General features: G+C 42.5%; 1 protein-coding gene across 26 annotated transcripts in view; it reads right to left on the bottom strand.

The window, feature by feature from the left end:
* The window catches only part of EPB41L3 (erythrocyte membrane protein band 4.1 like 3), a 231,978-nt gene that overhangs the window by 3,670 nt on the left and 208,603 nt on the right, over nucleotides 1-19,705 (bottom strand). For 6 of the 26 annotated variants that reach the window (XM_059409241.1, XM_059409235.1, XM_059409240.1 and 3 more), the window contains exons 13-21: nucleotides 17,397-17,960; nucleotides 12,410-12,463; nucleotides 9,762-9,797; nucleotides 8,840-9,031; nucleotides 4,301-4,375; nucleotides 3,830-3,928; nucleotides 2,114-2,848; nucleotides 1,478-1,600; nucleotides 436-819 (exon numbers count right to left, since the gene is read on the bottom strand). In XM_059409241.1, the coding sequence (XP_059265224.1) occupies nucleotides 436-819; nucleotides 1,478-1,600; nucleotides 2,114-2,848; nucleotides 3,830-3,928; nucleotides 4,301-4,375; nucleotides 8,840-9,031; nucleotides 9,762-9,797; nucleotides 12,410-12,463; nucleotides 17,397-17,960 (2,262 nt within the window). The remainder of the gene's footprint in view (nucleotides 1-435; nucleotides 820-1,477; nucleotides 1,601-2,113; nucleotides 2,849-3,829; nucleotides 3,929-4,300; nucleotides 4,376-8,839; nucleotides 9,032-9,761; nucleotides 9,798-12,409; nucleotides 12,464-17,396; nucleotides 17,961-19,705) is intronic. The other 20 variants (XM_059409248.1, XM_059409249.1, XM_059409253.1 and 17 more) reach the window with 15 other exon arrangements.

The raw sequence follows: 19,705 nt of genomic DNA, 5'->3' as shown, positions 1-19,705 counted from the left end.
CCCCCGCCATAGACTTCAGGAATCTCAGTTATAAAGAACAAAGTTCTGGCATTTGGTATTTGGTACGGCAGCAAGCATGGGTTTTGGTCCTTCTGGTGAAGTACATTGATCAAAAATAAATTTACCAAATTTTCTACTAGTATGGCTGGCCATGCAGCCCCCGGGGTTTACTGCTAATAATTACAACGAAGGTAGGAACCATTTCCTGGAACTGCACATAATTAATCATCATTAAACATGTCTGCATGGGACCCCCAAAGATGGAAACCAGCATGGAGACCCTATTGCCATGCAAGAGGGAAATAAGAGGAGAAACAAACTGCACTTGGAAAAGGCAGAAAGTTAAACTTAGCTCTCCTTTTACGCTTAACCAAATTTCGGGGACTCACAGATCAGTTTACATCAGTGCCAAAAGGAACATCAACTGCTAGTTACCTCAAAATGAGGTTTTTGTTCCCAAGTCTCAGAAACGTGGATTGTTGTACTCTGCTGCTCCTCTGGCTCATGGGAGGCAGTGGCGGTCTCTTCCTGTTCGAGGACAGCTTTATCGGCCACCTTCTCCTTCTCCTCCTTAGCCCCCTCCATCAGAGCAGAGCCCTCCTTCCCTTTTAAGCTAGAAGCGTCGGCAGATGCTGCCTGGGCTGCAGCATCCGCGTCATCTCCAGCTGCGTAAGAAGCATCCCCGCTCGCATGCACATTCATCACATTTCTTTCCTCCACCAACACGGTTTCCTGCACAACCTTCTCGGTGCTAAGTGGCTCGGGGTGCTGGCTTGTTTCCGTCTCGGTCTTGCTGGACCCCGTCTTGGTTTCCGTTTTCTGCATGGAAAAGGACTGCAGTGTCAGGGTGACCTTCCACAAACCAAAGGTCAAACCACAAAAATCAAAACCAAAGCAGCCACTCACCAGGGTGCTTAAAGCCAGTGTCAAGTGCTTATGACCAGAAATGCTTACAGAAAAGATAAATTAGCTTTCATTGCTCCCACCAGGATCTCGGATGCGTGCCCCCCTGCCCTGACACTACCCCCTGCACCCCCAATCGAGCCTGTGTTGCTATGTTGGGATAGCCGCAAATGAAATAGGATGCAGATAAAATGCAATGAAAACAAAACAAAATGAAAGCATTGTAGCGTGTTCCCATCAGTTGTGGCAGCTTTCTGAGACCTAATGGATGACATAAAATGCTTAAAAAAATTAAATGCTATGTAACTTTTTCAACGTGACTGCCTTTTGAATAACTGAAGTAAGTTCTAGGGATGCAACTGCAGGCACATGACAGCTATGCCAAGCAGGCACTAAAGGAAAACCACCCAAGAGAACTCGGAGGTGTTTAAGGCAAAGCCATTCGGATGCAAAACACACCCCCATGCGCGCACGCATTCACACACGCACCCACACCTCCGTGCACACACCAAAAGGGCATAAAGAAAGGCAACTAGGCAGGGTCAGGAACACCAAAGAGGAAGCAATTGGCCACCTGAACCCAGCTTTGAGAAGTAGAAGTGACCCCTCCTATGAATTCTGTTGGTTTTCTTGCAGACTCTAATAAACTGAAGATTTCAGAGCCATCCATGAGCTTTTCAGCAGAAGACTGTTTAGTCTGAGTGAACAAAGAAAGGGACAGTCAAGCACAGAGACGGGAACATGGGTGGGCACATTCACATTCACAGCCGGTCAGACAAAACTGTAGGGGAGGAAGGTGGGAGGAGGGAGGAGGGCGTCTACCATACAGATTTTGGAAACAGAAAAGAATGGGAAATAAAATAGCAGACTGAGGTGACCATGAGCTCTTGTTTGGTAAAGCGGAGAGAGTTATTAGGATATGGGCGGTGCTGGTTTAAGCAGACCATTCTCCCTTCATTGCAAGCCCCAGCAGCGCTACCCCATCTCGGGATCAGGGAGCTGGAAATAAAACGGAAGGTGTTTTAATGCTCATACTGGATTGCGCAGTATTGATCTGACCATGAAAAAAATTGAAAAAGCTTGGGTCGGCTGCTCTCAACATAAAGCCAAACAGCAAGTGGAACAGAAAAGTTGAGGGTGGAAGGGCGCTGCCTCAAAAAAAGTCATGCTGGAATCTGAAACGGTGGCCCAAACGAAAGGCACTGGTTACCACAACTCGGGACGTGGCCGACTCGGTAACGTAATGAGCAGTGGCCACGGTGACGGCCGGCTCCTGGGAGTATCTCCACTCAGACAGGCTCTTCCGCCTGGGACCAAAGAGCCCCACTTTCAAGACCTCGCCCTCAGGCAGCAGCTCCGTCCTGCTGAGGCGCGTGCTGTCCAGCCCCGCGTGGGGTCCCGTGTCCCTGCCCAGCATCGGGGCTTTGTGCAGCTCTTCTTCCTCGGGGCTTGGCCTCCGGGACTCGGCTTCCTGGATGGGAGCCAGGGATTCAGACAATTTCCGTTTGGGTGTGTGGACCTCAGGTCCCCTTTTGGATTTCTCATCAGGGACGGCATCCAGAACCTCGTAATCGGCCATGACTGGAATGACCTTCACAGACTCGGACACTCCTCGGTCTGTTTTCTGAAAGGCTTCCAGACTGCAGGGCTGCACTCCCTTCTCCCCCTCCTTGCCTTTTCCAGTCATGGTAACGATCTTCCCAGATACTGTGTCATAGGATTTGCCCAGAGTGTATATTTTCTGCTTGCTTTCTCCTCTCAACTGCATTTCCCGGGCCAAGTCATCGAAGCTCTGCATTTCAAGGGCACCGGATCTTAACAGATCAGCGGGGATGTCACCGCTTCTACTGCTCACGGTCACCACCTTGTAAGTCACAATCTTTCTTGAATCACCGTCAACTACCTCAGTGGGTACTTTGTCTACAATAACCCAATCCTCTGTGCCCTATATTTGAAATATAAAAGCTAAATTAGAAATTCTGATGGTCTCATTTCTAAAATAAGAATCCTTTAAGAAAACCAGGGCAAAAGCTACATTGCGAGGTGACCGCACGGGGCTGGTGTTAATGTCTAATGATTATGGTCGCAAAGCTCTTCTTATCTGAAATTTACAAACTCTAACCTTCACCTTGGAATACAGTCTGCATGTAGAGTTGTAATTGCAGATTTCTTTAAACGGGAGCGTACCTTGATGGTAAATGTTTGCAAGATTCTATCATGACCTTTATGCTAAGCATCTGAACATTCTACATTTCAAGGTTAAATGGTGTTACTGAAGCTGCTGTACAAGTCATTTAGCTTGTATGGGCCCAAAAAGACCGTCTTCCAGGACATGTATAACACTGCACTTCATATCTGCTGTTTTCACAAAGAACTTGCCAGAATCCCATGAATTTCTGTGAAAACCATTTTGTTTGTAAATTCTATTTCCTCATTTAGGGGATCGAACTCACTATAGCACCTACTATCCAATAAACACTGAGGGAGCCCTACTCAAGGCACAGCCAGGAAGTACTCCCACCGCTGGGGCATTGTTGGAGCCTCTTATCAATAGCTCATGGTGGTCTGTACCGTGTTCCAATCGTATTTATAAGCAAAGTTCATCATCTGAGTAGTTTCCTTGCCACTTTCCTCAGTACTTAGTTCCGATACAGCAAAAGAAGTGAAAGTTAAGAAACCTACATTTGAGAAGGCTACTAGGATGAGAACAGGCTGCAGACTACTCTAACAGATCATGAGGGGATGAGAAATCAAACCAGGGGCAGGTGAGCACCTTGATTTACATTTTAAGCTACAGAGTTTTCCACCTGCCTTATTTATCTTAACCTAAAAACAGGAATCTTGAAGTGTGTGTGCCTTACGAACAATAATTACAGATCGGTCTACATGCTGGTGCTGGATTAAAGCAAATGAATTGAAGAATAACCTCTATGGTCGATGGGACAGTTTTCTGGAAAATGATTTGGCGAGAGGTAACCATAGAGCCCGCAGAGTCTCCTTCCTGCATTTTCTGTATCGGACTCCGCTAGTGGGAAAACCAGTAAGAGTTCAGAACTTTCAACATCAGTCAAGGTCATCTAAATTAGTATCACTCTATAGGTAAAACAGAGAGTAAAAAGCCCAATTATAATATTAGAAAGCATCATCATAATGCTTCCGTGAGCAAACACAGATATCACAGTAGAGCAAGACCCATCAAAGAATGATGGCTAATTGATAACTAAAGTAAGAAAATTCCCTTTTCCCCTCCCCAGAATCCAAGCAAATGTTGACATACCTACCTTCGTTTTAAGCGAGGTAAATGTAAAAAGGAAAATAAAAACTACAGACATTGCAATGATAGTAAAATCTGAAGAGCAATTCTCTTCTGGGCAATTCCTTTATGTTTGTCTTTTACCTGAGACTCAAGGAATGGAGAGCTTCCTTGCTGCAAAAATATAACTTTTTCAGAAATGTCTCTTTCTTCTTTGGTCTGTTTGGATAGAGGGGGTTGGGTTGGAGAAGAGGAAGTAGACAGTTTCCAAAAAAAGGCAAGTTAGGAAGAGAGTTCTTTTACTGTGTCGTACGTATTAATAGTCATTCATCTCTTTCTGAAGAAGTGAATTATTGCTTATGAATTTGAAAAGTGGTCTGAAACCATTTCAACGCTTCATGATCACCTCCCCAAAGTAACAGGTTAGTTTCTGAAGCTCCAGTGTTTGACTCGACACGTTTCCCACTTCCGTAAACACAAAACATGTAAGAGCAAATAGAAAGCTCCTTGGCATTCACACAGTGTCCAGGCCAGTCATGTGCAAAGCCGTAGACATGAGGAGTAGAAGAAAATGTGAAGATTAAAAAAAAAAAAATTAAGTGAGATAAAAACCCCTCCCTCCTACATCTGACAAACACTTGACTGCGTTCCCCACCGAAGTGCAGGCTTCATCTCCCAGGCAAGGAGATGCACACGGGCCACTGCCTTCAGCTACTAGCTTGAGGAAACCCAGTCAGACCTCGATCTATTCCTCTCTTATTCCACAAAGTACACTCAGAATTTATAGCTTTATTTGAACTTTTATAAAAGATGGCGAGTAACTTTAAAAAGTCAACTTCAAAATATCTTTGTGAAAAATTAAGTACTCAAAGTCATGCTTTCACACGGAACATTAAGAAATGTTGAAAAGTAAATATGCTGTGTTAGCAACTAGCTTCTCCCTTTTATCTAATTTTTATTACTTCCTTTAGTAGTAAGTAGGAATAATTCAAGTGGCAATATACTCGCTGCTGAGTCGATCTCTGTGCATAGCGTCAGGCTCCATGGAGTACTGAATGAAAGGGTATTTAGGATGAGTAATCTAAAAAATCCTAACAGAAAGCCCAAAAAGTTTCCAGGAGGACGGAGCTTTTAAAATAAATCTTATTGTAAACAATACAATTTAATGAGAGTTATTTACTATTCCTATGTGTACAAACTTATCGGTATTCCCTTTAATAGTCTGCTTACAGACGTTTGTAAGGGGACATCTGGAGTATTCTCCTGAAGAACCCACAGGCAAATTTTGATAGCATTGTTCTCCTGTGCCCCTTTTTTTGATGAAGAGAAAGTAAGATATTTCTGAGGGGGAAATACCTTTTGGAGAAAGGTATTGGAAAAAGACAAAATGCACCACGTGGAATCATTAAATACGGATTTTTGTCTTGTTTTGTTTGTTTGACTTTCAATTGTAGTCTCTTTCTCACAGAGAAATAAGAAACAGGAAGGAAAGGTCAAGATTATAGGTACTTTTCAGAATACCACTGCCAGGCCTATAATTATAATCACTGAGCTAAATATTATCCCTAAGATGAAAGCCTAAAATAATAATAATAATAATAGCAGGAAAAGATGGTTTTTAGCACATCCTGTTATCTGACATCAACTAATTTCAAAACTGTTTGTCTATAATGAAAGTATCAACACTGTCTGCATCCGAACTGTGTATGCCCGCTGAGAGAAAAGGGTAACATAAGGGACAGATCTTAAAATCCTATAGATGGTCAACCTCAATTCAGTTTGTTCAACTCAAGTGAGAAAATGCTGATAAAGGCTGATAACTGAAATGTTTACGTTTATCACGGGTTAGAAGAGTTAGCTGTATGCCCCACACATTTTTAATTCAACACTCATCAGAGTATCGTAATTGGGAAGCAAGGCCCTTATACTGGCATGCAGATTGTACAGAGGTACAAGACTCACTGCCAGAGGATTAGGGATTTGTGCAGAGCCTTGACCCTTGCTTCTCTTTGTGCCAGGGATTCTCAACTGGGAGGTGTGTTAGAATTACCTGGAGAGCTTTTAAGTAATGGTACTATGTGGACGTGCAGCTCAGACAAAGGGAATCTGTCTCTGATTTAACAGATCCCAGGCCTCAATATTTTTAAAACTTCCCATGGGTCATTTTTATATGCACCTGGAGTTGCACCCCAAGTCCCAGATGGAAAGTCACAGAAGTCAGATTCAGAGAATGAAAATAAGTCCCCATTTCCATAATCAGAAGACCATGGTGAATGGTTTTTGTTTGATTGTTTCCCAATTCGAGGCCCAAGCAAAGCCTGATTTGCAAGAGCAGAGCTGGATTAGAACGCAGACAAATGCACAAGTAGAGCTGATTTCAGTCATTCGTGGTCCTTATGTTCCATAAAATCCTCATGAACAGTGAGTCAGAAAAGGCTGAACCACTGATTTTATGGGAAACACATTGGGAGAGCTCTTGTGAGCCTCTGGTCATGATATTGTCATCAATGGTTCAATATATAACCTGGTTTTGTATGTTTTTGTTTAAAGACTCATTATTGATCCATTAACATCGAAGTCACAGCCACAGCACTCTAACTTATTCTTGCATGAGATTTCTCTAACATATGTATTTTCCCTAAAGGTACATGACAGCCTTCTTGTGCTTTTAGGACTTCCGGCCCGTAGGTCTGGGTGTCATCTGAAACAGCAAAATCACCCATGGAGACACAAAAACGTGGCACTAAACAGGCCTCAAAAACCCATTTGTATACAGTATGAGAACTGAAACAGGTAGGCAGAGCCCTGCCTTGGGCAACCAGAGCTGGGAACGTGCATGGTTGAGACACCAAGTTTTCACCACTCTGTGTCCGTCTGCAGATGACTGGGAAAGTGTCCTTAAGGCTGATTTTAGGGTTATGGTGAATTTCAGCAAGTAGGTGAATGTGCAGCTACATAATCTGTGAACTGGGAGGGTCAGCCGTGCTAAGCTTCCATGCTGTAAGACTGCCACTTGCGTCAAAAAAATGCTGATACTGGCACTGTGAAAGTGCTAATGGGTATTGCATTTTGGTTGGAATTTGGAAACTTTCAGTATTCAAGTGGCCATGAGGGCATATACCTCTAACATAGACTCAGCCTAGGGGCATCATCAAAGACTGTCATGGGAAATATCTGTGGACAGAAACATACCCAGAGGCCTTCATGGACCAGACATCTATCCTTCCTGTTTGGTGGGCCCTGTATATGGGTTTGTCTATGTTCCCAAAGTCAAGTGAGCGATGCTTTGGGGCATCCTTGCTACTTATCTGCTATTAAGTATATAAGTATAGATACTTATCAGTATTTGAAAGTTGGATAAATAAAATTCCCATTTTAATAGTAAACGCACATCATCTTTTTAGAATATAATCACGACTCCTAGCTCACTATATATTACTAAGGTAATCTGAATGAAACGGTGTGTAATGCTACAAGAATACTTCGGTAACACTATTTTTCATCTATTCTGCATAAAAGGGCCCCTTTCAAAGTAATTCAAATGAATATATACCTTGTCACATTTTAGCTGGGATTAGAATTATCATGAACATAGTGACTGTGGTCACTTTTGATAAGTAGCTTTCAAGGAAGTTTAGAAAATGATCAAAATGAGTGTCATTATATTCTTTTCCCTGCAAGGACTGAAACATTTCATGTAGACTATAGCTTAAAGGATTTTTCTCCCATAAAGGCCCAAGTTTTGATTTTCTTCTGTTCTAGCTCAGCTTTCTGGAAAATACGCTGTGATAAAGGAGTCTTGATAAAAAAAAAAAATGTTAATCAGTATGATGCTAGAAAGATGCAGTTATTAAAAAAGTACTTCTTTTGAAAGAAAAAGCAAGATAATGTCTAACAGCGGACAGACGAGCACCACTGACCCTTGTGGGTCCCTCAGTAGGAGCCCCCAGACAGGATCTGCTGAATCCTCACAGTCTGTAACTGTAATTCACAGTCTGTTTTAAATTCTTTGAACAGAATTTTCCAACACGGAGCACTCGTTTTTAAGGAAGACATTCTGGCCCCTCTACTTTCTCTATTTAAAAAATCAAATAAAAACGGATTATAAACCCGTTAAAATAATGTTATGTATCTTTTTAAAAAAATCAGTTAAAATCGAATCACACATGGATTATACCAGTAGAAGTCTGGTGTAGCAGTCCCAGAGTAAAACAGGTCCCAAAATTCTGTCAACTTCAGATCGGTGTTGAGTCAAACATTAGACCATCCCCCTACGCCTTATCTTGCAACTGATGTGAAACACTCTTGAGTTTTCAGGGGCATTTCTTAATGCAGCAGAGAAAGCATTTTTCAGAAAAAGTGTCAGTTCATTAAGACAGTATCTCAATTTCTCCCAGCTGTGAAATCTAGGTTCGCCATTAGAACAAACCCATTTGCATGCACTAGAGCTTTCCTGCGTCTCCTTGTTCACTCCAAGCACCCTGAGATGTGACCCCTCATTCCTCAGCCGCCAGATCATTCTACTCCACAGCTCTTCTCTGGAGCCCTGAGTATGTTAGGTCTGTTTATACGCAGACAAGTGGTGCGTCTGTCTACGCCAACTCCGACCCCTAGGGGCGGGCCCTGCAGAGAAGCACCTCTAGTGACCGGAAGACAGTGACACCCCGAAGCCCGAATACCGACCTCTTCAGGGACCAGCGGTTCGATCATGGGTGCATCCTCCTGCCTGGCGGCTAGTCGCACGGGGGAAGTAGAAAGCCTCTTTTCCCATTCATTCGTGATGGCAGTGTCTGTGGAGGTTTCTAAAAAGGTTCTTTTCAGCTCACTAATATTGGTTTGATGTTTCATCAGGTCATCTTGAGTTTTATCTAGCTCCTACATTCAGAACATAAAGAATCCAATAGTCAACATTTTACACATCTTCCGGAGTTGTTTTTTTTTTTTTTTTTTTTTTTAAGTAATGTCAATCTCATTAGTAGTCAAAATAAAAGAATTCTGATCAGGGTTCATGACACTACCACAAGCACTTTGGTGAAAATGTGACATTTCTAAGAGAAGGAAAAAAAAATCTAGTTCACGCAAGCATAAAAATCAAAAGTTTTTTTTAAAGGCAAACTAGAAAAGAGTGTAATTCACATGTAACCAGAAAAAAAAAAACAAGAACAGAAACACACACAGGAAAAAGGATCTAAAGCTAGGAGAAAGGAAGGAATCGGAGTAGGCTGAGAAGGTATCCCCACTTATTCCCAGGTGAGAGCACACAGTTCATGCATCATTGTATGAGCCCACAGGTATGCCACTGAAGAAATGTCCACACACACAAACATGCACTGGTATATACCAATACCAACCTCTAACATAAGATTACTATGTTTGACATACACATTTTCACCCTTTATTCGCTTAATCAGACTATTCTGAAAAAAGTGGAGAAGAAAGGGAAAGGTAAGGGACACGGTAGTCACGGGAACAAATGCCATCCTCCACAGTGCACCGACAACACGGGTAACCGCCTACGGAGCATGCTGGAAGGCTGGAACACCGGAGACGCACAGTGACTTATCACACACTGATTTTTGCTTTGGTTTTATTTTTAATTTTCTACCTGTGCCTTGAGCTCTGCATCTTCCTCCTGGTCCGACTGCCAGCATCAAGAAAGAGTGGGAAATAATGTCTTACCACGTAATTGACTATGATTGAAGAACTATGGTCTATAGAAACTTGCTAGAGGGGGTACTAGTTTGCTCTTGTATATGGATGCCAGTTCTTTCCTATATGCAAGCCGCAACATTCTCACACACAAATTATGATGCTTATTAAGACAACAGGAGTAAAAGAGTCCTTGCTTGGTGGGTCTTTGACAGTGTCACCCAGAGACTTCTGCGTGTGATAAGCATACACACGTAAGTGGGGGTTTGGTGGGCTGTCCTTAATGCACACTACAAATGTTTCACGCCACCCTAAAACTAAAATTCACAAGCATGGTTAGGATTACCCAATAATGACAGCTCCCTTGGGTTTTATGATTCTTTATACTCCTAGGAAGTTATAGCTATTATTATTATAGCTAAATTGTAGGCCAGAGAACCAAGGCTCAAAGAATTTAACATTGAGGGTCCCACATTTAAGAACTTCTTGGAACTGTGAATTTTTTGAACCCATGTACTTAAAAATAAATAAATCTGGGAAGGAAGGAAGCTGATATAAGTTAAGAAAGTTAAAGAAAAAAAAAAGGAATCAACTACCGTCAACATTACCGACATTTCTTTAAAGATGTAGACAGGATCACTGTTGAGTTCTTAAAAAATACAATAGATTTATCTAAAAGCCACTTCATTATCTTGATTTTTCTAATTGCAAGGATCTGTTTAGTCATTGGACTGGTGTCCGGGTACCAGGAATGAGGTAACTAGGCCAACCCACATATGCAGGCAGTGGTAAAGCTGGGTGTCTCACCGGTGGTACTCTGACCGAGGTCCATAGGGAGGCCCTCAGGGTAATTACAGGTGAGAAGCCTTGAGGAGACATCTGCGCCGGTGGCCTGCAATGAATCTGTCTTGCTCTCGGCCCCCTTATCTGCCAATGGGGCAAGACAGCCCACCCAGCAGCCTCACCCGCATTACTGTTGTCCTAGCCCGAGAGGAGACAGGGCAAGTGTTTAAAAAGTGCAGGAGGGCACAGGTAACCCTAACACAGGGATGGCAACACACTAATTCTCAAGTGTGTGGTGCGCACATAGCTCTGTGTTTTATTTTTAAGCTCCATATAGTTACCTATGTTGTATGTCTATGTTTGCACGCTTCAAATGCTATGGAACAACATTTAGAACTGCTACAGAAATTTGGAGTCTTACCGAAATATTTTTCATTTATGGCACACGTTCAGATTCTGATGAAGTTTACAGAATTAACATGTAGCTACATGTAACAAATAATTCTTATCAAATCAAGATATAATTTTGTTATAATTTGACACAGAAAATTATTAATTTGTAATACATTTATTTGTGACTGCTTAAAAGAATCTGGATAGTTATTGTTTTACAATATTATTATTTTTTTATTTCTTTTCAAGTAGGCTCTAAGCCCAATGCGGCATTTGAACTCGCGACCCCAAGATCAAATGTCAGAGTGGCATGCTCTACTGACTGAGTCAGCCAGTACAATAACTGCCCCTACAATATTGTTATTATTATATTATTACTATTATTTTTCAATGCCAGTGCTGTAATTTTTAACTTAAAAAAATTATGATTTCCAAAACTTTGAGTTGAACTCCAGCATTTCCCAAGGTTTACTCCATTTTAAGAAGTTCTTCTGAGGATATTTTCAATTAAGTATTATACAGATACTATTTACATTTTTGGTTTTTCCTGAAAGTCCTACTAGAAAAGACTGTTCTAACCGGATGATGTAAAATAACAACTCCACAAGGTAGAAGATAAATTCTGTGAGAACTTCAGAAAAGGTACATCTTGGCTTCCATCACTATACTGTTTTTACAGACATTTTGGTTATGGGTGGAGAAAATTTGAAAAACAACATAAGCACACACACGTTTATTTATCCTAAAGAATTCATAAAGGAAAGGACAGCACAGTCTGTTTCCTGTCACTGTTCAATATGATCACTTTTTTTTTTTTTAAATCAAGTACTAACAGTAATTTGCTAATTTCTTCTTAGAGAACCCATTTCTTTTGAGTGACCTAGGTTATATCACCTGGTCTACAAAAATAAGAGAAGTATTATTACTATTTTAATAATTATTATTTGGCCATTTTAGATTTAAAAATATATCTGTATCTAGTAAATAAGCTAATTAAATTAATTGTAACCCTCCTCCTCACTCATCACAGCTTTCACACACAGACAGCCTCTCACTTGGGAAAGGGGAATAAGTTGTTTTTTTTTTTTTAAGGTATTATCAGTTTAGCCAAAGGTTCTCAAAATGTGATCCGAAAATGGGCAGAGTCAACAGCCCTGAGAATTTGCTGGAAATGCAAATTCCAAAATCCCACCCACACCTTCTTCTTTTGCACAAGAAACATGAGGGGACCCAGCTGGAGGATTCTGATGTAGCCCAGAGCTTAAGAACCACTGACCCAGGCAACAGAATACATTTCCTTCCTCCTTTCAAAGTTAGAATTTCTCTCCACTTCATAAAACCTAGTATGCAAAGGCCCTAAATGCAGAGCCCCATTCATGAGGCACTTGCGCTGGACAGCCACCAGCTGCCCACAGTGATGGTACCAACCTCAGTGGCGGTGGTCTCCCCATCGGCCGCGGTGTCTGTGCGCTCACTGTCGGTCTATTGATCACAGAAGTGACCAGGGTCCAGGAGGAAGGCAGGAAGAGAAAACAAACCCATTTGATCAAATAGGGCATGGCACAGGTCAAACAGTTCACTCTCTCTGTAATGTGTATCAAACTACCTTCCCACAAGAATGCAGGTTTCAAGCAAGAGCAAAAGAAAGACCGGAGCTGGGTTTCATCAGCAGAGCCCCTCGGAGGAAGACCAGTGGCTCACAGCCTGCGGGAACCACAGGAACTGTGTTAGCCAAGCTGACTCGTCTGGTTTCATGTCTCAGGAAAACCAAATTGTCATTCTTTCCCCCGCTTTTAACTAAAACCCCGAGAAAGATCTCTTAAAAACGTGTAATGCAAATAAAATCAATGTTTATATATGTTTGCAATTCTACTATTATGTCACATTTGAAAGGTAAATTAAAATGTCAATTTAAATTAAAAGCTACTGTAACAGTCACTGGACTTTCAGCCCCTCATTTATAACATGTTGGTAATTTACACCCATTTATGACCATCAGGCTGTCTGCATTACCTATTACTTATAAAAAGCACATGCCAGTGACTCACAGGCATTATGTTTTGTCTGTGAAAAGTATAACTCAGTTTCCAAGTAGCAGTGTTAATTCTATTTTTTACAGACTAACTGTTGTGTTTATTTTGCCCCACCCTCCAATATAAAGAAGTATATCAAAGTAGGTATTTAAACATCTATTTCCAAAATAACCATCCAAATGAAGCAAATTATAATACTAATAAAAAAAATGGAGAGAGGGAGAGAGAGAGAGAGAGAGAGACATCTACTTGTAAACAAATAAAACAAAGCACAGCATTTGACAGAGCCTAAGTTTTTAAGGGGGAATTATAATAGTCATTTCAGGACTGGGTTTTTAAGCTGTTTCGTAGAGATTTACGGTTTAAAACAGAAACTTATTTTCTTTGGCGTACAACAGAACCACAGCCATCACAGATGGGACATTTAAATGCCATAATATATTATAAGCTGACTTTCCCTCCGTAAATGTCAACTAATCACTAATAAAATTCCCTTGAGCAAAGATACGCGATGAATATTTTGAAAACAAAAATAAAAACTGGGAGCTGTAAGCTTGTGAACCTGCCTCTTCAGATTCTCTTTCAATCCTAACAACACGGAATTTCGGAAGTACGCCTGGAACAGGGGTGGTCATTATCAACTTAACTCTGGTTGGGCAGATTTCTTGGCGCTATCCCGAATTTCTTTTATATGTTCCTGAAAGGAAATACATTGAAATTCATGTTTGGCATGTGCACCTGAGGGGGTCAGTGATCATGCCTAAGTAGAACCTAATTTTCAGGAGTTTGGTAAAGAGTGTGTGCGGACACACTTTCATGACCTGATGACCACCTTCACAACATCTGGTGGGGGGCGGGGAGGAGCGGCTAGTAATTTTCTTGTAAGGGTGATCATTGCTACGGTGTTAGCATGGCTTCCCTGGCTGACAGCCTAGGGAATGGCCAATGTGACATAGGGGGAGAGAAACAGGTTATTGTTCAAGTGTATAATAATACGAAGAAGCTTTAGGCTTTCAAGAATAAATAGGAATGACTGGCGCTTGTGTGCTAACTGGTTTGGTGCAACACTTCCAAGCTGCTTGAAAGTATTTCTCCTCTTACATAATAATCTCCCTTGTGGCTTGAAAATCTACTGGAGCATCTTGGCTTTAGATTACAGCCCTGGTTAAGAGTGAAGACTCTGATGTCAGGCTGACATGAGCTCAAATCCTTGAAATGTGTGACACACTGGACATGTTTCATGTTTTAATCCCCATTTCCTTCCAGCAAAATGGAGAAAAAAAATAACAGCCATAACTGTATCAGGTAATGGGTATTAAGTGCTTTCTACAAGGCCTGACACGCGCAGACCCAAAAGTGCCTATAATAACTGTTGTATATTGACATTATTATTATATTGTAATATTATATAATTATTACCACTTTTTCTAGCTATACGAAAAAACAGCCTGGACCGTATCTCACCTCCCTTAAGTTCTTCCTGAGCATGTAGTCGGTTATTCAACAAATATAGTGCATGATCAATAAATAGTTAATGAAGAAAGGCTGAAAAACGTAGCTTTTATAGCAAAAGTAGCTTTTTATATATTATTTATATAATATACTGCCACTAAACAAAGCTACGAAATGTATAACGGGTCACGAACTGTCATACGGTTCTGTGTCTACACAAATTAAAATGTCAAAAATCAGTTGATTATTTTTGCCTCCAAATTTGAATCTTTTTTGTTTTATGAAAATATTCCTCACAAATTGACACATAAAGACTAATGGTGATTCTGTGGTATGGCGAGCTAAATTCAGCTTATGTTTCTTGACAGATGATTTAATATTCTGTGCCCCCTGTTATGTGACCATTCTTGAAGGTACAAAAGAAAAAAAATATTATTGATCAGCAGCTTTATAAGTTTGAAATGATTCTGCCTTTCCACACTGGGTTTCCCTCTTGAGAAAGGTTGGGACTAATTAAGTCACTCCCATACATGAGAAATCTAAGTAGTGATGATAAAATATTTGAAAAGAATTACATTCATTCGTGATTTAGCGATTCTTACAAAATGAACGTGACAGAGCTAAACCGTATGTTACATGAAGTCACCCCGTTTAGCTGCCAAAGTGCTTGAAGCCTAGAGAATAAAAGAGGCCATGTCAACAAATTTTTTTTTTTTTTTTAAATGGAACGACCTACATAGGAGTCCTCCAGCTTAGCCTGAACTAGAGAGCATAGCTTTTAACACTTGAGGTTAAGAGACGATACTGAACAGATGGCCACACGCGAGGTCTCGCATTAGGAGAGCTGTCATGGGTGACCAGGGATGCAGAGGAGGGGGAGACCGTGGTGGCCAGAGCTGGCTCAGGGTCTCAGAGCTCTGCAGTAACAGGGAGAGTTAGCGGCTGGGAAGCTCCAGTCACGTGGTCACTGGCTTGCATCGGGTAACTGCTGTGATTTGTTTTGCTGATGTAATGCAGACATGCCCCAATTTAACATTAATTTTCATGCACTGATTACAACAAGATGTATACCCAGGATTAGGCACAAGATCTGTGTGGTTTGCTACAGAAAAGTTCAGTTATTTAGAATTCAGAAAAGCAGCAAATGGCCATCTTTTTGCTTTATGTTGGCTAGATGACTCACTCCACTGCTAAAGGCAAACTACACGTCCGGGTTGGAAACCAGCTAATCCTACGGTCTTTGTAGATAATCTTGTGTTCTTCAGGTTGTACGTTCTAGTCCCACGTTATGCAATCACCTTGCTCTTGTGAGAAATGGCGATATTAAAGCCTAGGATTCCTTCTCTTAAAATGTTTTTCATGTATGAAAATGGTTTTATAGTAAATATATAAAATCACAGAGAATTTGGAGCGAAGTCATACGACCCAAGGACCTTGCAAAGGGCTTTAATGCAGTATCAAATTGAAAAGGGCAAGCTTTTATTTGAAATATCTGCGAGACCATTCCCATTTTTCTTCCTCCTGCTGCTAAGAAATGGTCATAATCTCACTAAATATAGACACTTACACACCCTCCCAATTCTATACACCCACAGGTGCAGCTCAAATTATGATTCCTGGCTGAGTTGAAAAATGAAAAGACTTTTCTTTTTTTTTTTTTTTTTTGTATTGCTTTGTCTTTTTGAGTTTTTTTTTTTTAAATGCTGGAAGTACTGGGCTTGTCTCCTGCCACAAAAAGCCTTGTTTTGTGAGAACAGAAGAGCTGGAAGGGCCTGGGGAGGTTGTGGGCAGGAGGGTAGGCGACAGCCTGGCCCTCTGTCGGCTGCCTCTGTTCTTTTCCCCTGCGCTCTGTCTGAAGGGAACGGCTGGGCTCTTCACACATCAGGGGACTGGTGTGAAAGGAGAGCAGTTAAGAGGAAAAGCTACCAACGACCACGTCAACTCACCCACTGGCTCAGATGAGGGATGGGAGACGGACAGGCGGCATGTCTTCTCAGAAAGAGGCTGACGGCCCCATCCTCTCCCCACTGAGCACATGCCTGGCCGAGAGCCGCAGGGACCTAGCCAGCTCTCCTGACCTTTCCAGACTGTCTGTGAGTGTGTGGATTTTTTTGGCTCAAGCTGGAGTTGAGGGGAAAACTGCCATCCAACATACACGTTAGCCCTGTCAGGACTGAGGAACTTCCCACCCATTTTTACAGCAAGCAGACATCTTCCAGGAGCCTTTTCCCGACTGTGTTTGAAGACTGTTGTTCTATCTCTGGTCCTCTCTGTGGCCCTTCCAATGACTGGGGTCACATGGGCCTGTTCATCTACTCAAGCATTTTTCCTGACACACCACACCCTTGGGATCTGGCTCACCTCCACGAGAACAGAGACAATGTGGGGACGTTTCACGATCTCCAGGGAAGAGAGGCATCGGGAGTTGGGGGAAGCTACCCACATGGTAGCTGGTCCTTTGGCTGGTCATTCCACCTTGCCGTGAGGGTCGTTTATCCACTGGTATCAGCGCTACAGACGTACCATGATGCCAGGATGCATTTTGGGAACGCTCCATCAGTCTGGGTCAAACTTTTTTCTTGGTCTTCTATGTCCCTTTCCTTTAGGAACTAGCAACTGACCAGACCTTTAACCTAACCCTGATCTTTAACACAGCTAACGGGTTCTTAAAAACAGACTTCCGAGTCCTTCATCACGCGTAGAATTCAGCGGGCTGGACGCAGCCTGCTCTGTCCACATGGTGTTGTGCCTAACCCGGGGGCCGGGGTGGGGGGGAACGACTCCCCAACACACAGAAACCTCTCACATGTCGGCACAGACAATAAATGAGGCTCTGAAAGTAGGACCACTATGGCAGTAGGCGCCTAACATTGTTTCGGACCAAAGCCCCGACCACGACAGGGAAGTGTGTTCTATGCCGAGGTACACACCTCTTCCTCTGAACTGTCACTCGGGTCATTGTCTAGTGAGGCACTCAAGGAGGCCGCCTTGGGCTCCAGGTAGCAGAGGCACATAGCCAGAGGGAAGGAGAGAGTGAGGGCATATGGCACTGAGAAGGAGGCGGAGAGCAGAAAGAAAAAGATGAAGAGGAAACAGGGCACAAGGGAGGGCGAGCGGATCGGGAGGTAATGCTGCAGGCTCTGGGGGAGGAGGTTGGTTTCCGACAGGTTGGGGAAAGAGAGGTACCCATCGTCATCGAGAAGAGATGGGAATGACTCCGGGAGCTGCAAGGAGAAGGAAAACAGGGTGGTCCCTTTGCCAGTTTGCGGTTTGTAGCTAAAAGCCACATCTTGGTCCCCTAAGGACGGCTTCCCTTTGGGGTCAGAGTCCATGGCGGGCTCTCCGAGCACACGCACAGTGCCTCTGGCAGCCTCCAAGTCCGGGGCTTGGCGCTCATTCTCCTTACACCTCCTTCGGAGCCCTGGGGGGGATGCGGGGGGACGAGGGGCTGATGGGGGGGACAGGGGACATGAGTCAGTGCCAAGCCCAGGTGACTGATGTGAAAGAGACAGAGAGAGACAGAAAGCAGCAAACAGAGGTGCAAAAGGACAAAAAGAAAACTGCAATTAGTTAATTTTCTTATGGGTATCAATATAAAATTGTAAAACAAGAATTTTAGCTCTAGGGTTGTTTGTACTTAAAGTATTCAAGCTGCATGCCAAGGCTGCCACGAATGGCTACCATTTTCCCATTAGACTGTCAAATACAGGGTGGGCTTTTTCATAAAGTCAGAATAGAAGATCGCGGTGGGCAATCTCAAAATCTACGTTTCACACCATCTAAAAAGTTTGTTTAGACCAACAACTCCAGAAAGTTGTAGGGTTTTGAGAGCAAATAGAACCCTCTGAGAACTTAAAATCAAGACTTTCAATAACATCTCCTGATCTCCAGCTAACAGATCTGTTACTCTAGTTTGGTTGGATTAATAAATAAAAATGGATCCAAATTTTGATTATTAAAAAAAAGTTTAGCATTACCTTTCCTTGCTTAGTCAATTATATCCAAAAGAGGTGGGTTTCCGAATTGAGAAGTTTCTGGCCCCACTCCCATCTGATAAGCCGTGCCACTCAGGGAAGTCCACAACTAGAATTTTAGGAACTCAGCTCCCCGAAGAAGTGAGGTTCCTTTGAAAACGTCTACTTTGGCTCCTTTCTCCATGATATAAACGTAACTTAAACTCAAACAAGGGTTTCAACAAGCTAACTAGCAAAAAGAATGTGCTTTCTTGTGATATGGCTTGTGAGCATTTAGTTTGTATTATTTGCGGTCCATAAATAAGAGGTACAGTTTCCCAGTCTTCTGGTTTTTCTGAGCAAGTAATCACCATATTTAACTCTCCTGGTTTGAAGCCATCACAGAATAATGGGAGGCAGCCATTGCCACAAAAGTGCTCCTGGTGAGCTCAGGCTTCTGGAGGGAAAGAGAGGCTCTTTCCATCCTCTCTGGCCCTGGCAGCCTCTCTGACCACAGCACATTTCCTTTGCAGGTGGTGGGAGGTTGCTGAGCACTCGGGGAAGAAGAGAAGCCAGCAAGCTCCAAACAGGACCTGGCACAGCTCGGAAGCTGCTGCAGCCTCAGGAGTTCAATTCAAGGTCACACGGAGTCTGAAGGTAGACTTCCGCTGCTCTCTGGGACCTGCTGCATGGGTGATGTGGGTTATGTGTGGGCATGAGCACGTACACGCGTGGTTTGCCCAGAGAGTCGCTAGTGTGGCAATTACCCCCACCCTGCTTTGTAGCTCTCAATCCTGACTTGGTAAATATTAAGACAGAGGGTTAGAACATGCACAGAGAAAACATATTGTGGATATGCTAGAATTTAGGAGTGTCTCTTTTTAGGTCTTAGGCACGTATGTCTCTTCTCAATCCTCGCATTTAACATTAAGTATTGTGTTTTAAATGTGACCCTGCACACATCTCATTCAACAGAGAATAATATAAAAGTTACAAGCCGACTCCTGCATGCACGCTATTGTTCCCCTGGTGGTGGACGGCTGCACAGTCACCTGGGGTGATCATTAACCTGGGAAACAGGCCTCCTCTCAGAGGTATCTAGGGGACCAGTCTTTTAAGAACTATTTTCAGTGATACACTTTCATTTTGGTTAAAAAATGAGTACCCTCTTTGTTACTTTTTGAAGATGGAGAAGAATAAAATAAAGGTTTAATTTTCCATGCTGCTTATTCAAGTGGTTTTTAAAAGACAGCTGTGTACCATGTAAAACGAAGCCAGCCATCGAC

This window comes from Mustela nigripes, chromosome 8, assembly GCF_022355385.1.
Source record: "Mustela nigripes isolate SB6536 chromosome 8, MUSNIG.SB6536, whole genome shotgun sequence".
Lineage (NCBI taxonomy): Eukaryota > Metazoa > Chordata > Mammalia > Carnivora > Mustelidae > Mustela > Mustela nigripes.
Note: the sequence above shows the minus strand (reverse complement) of the source record. Positions and strands in the feature narration are given on the sequence as shown.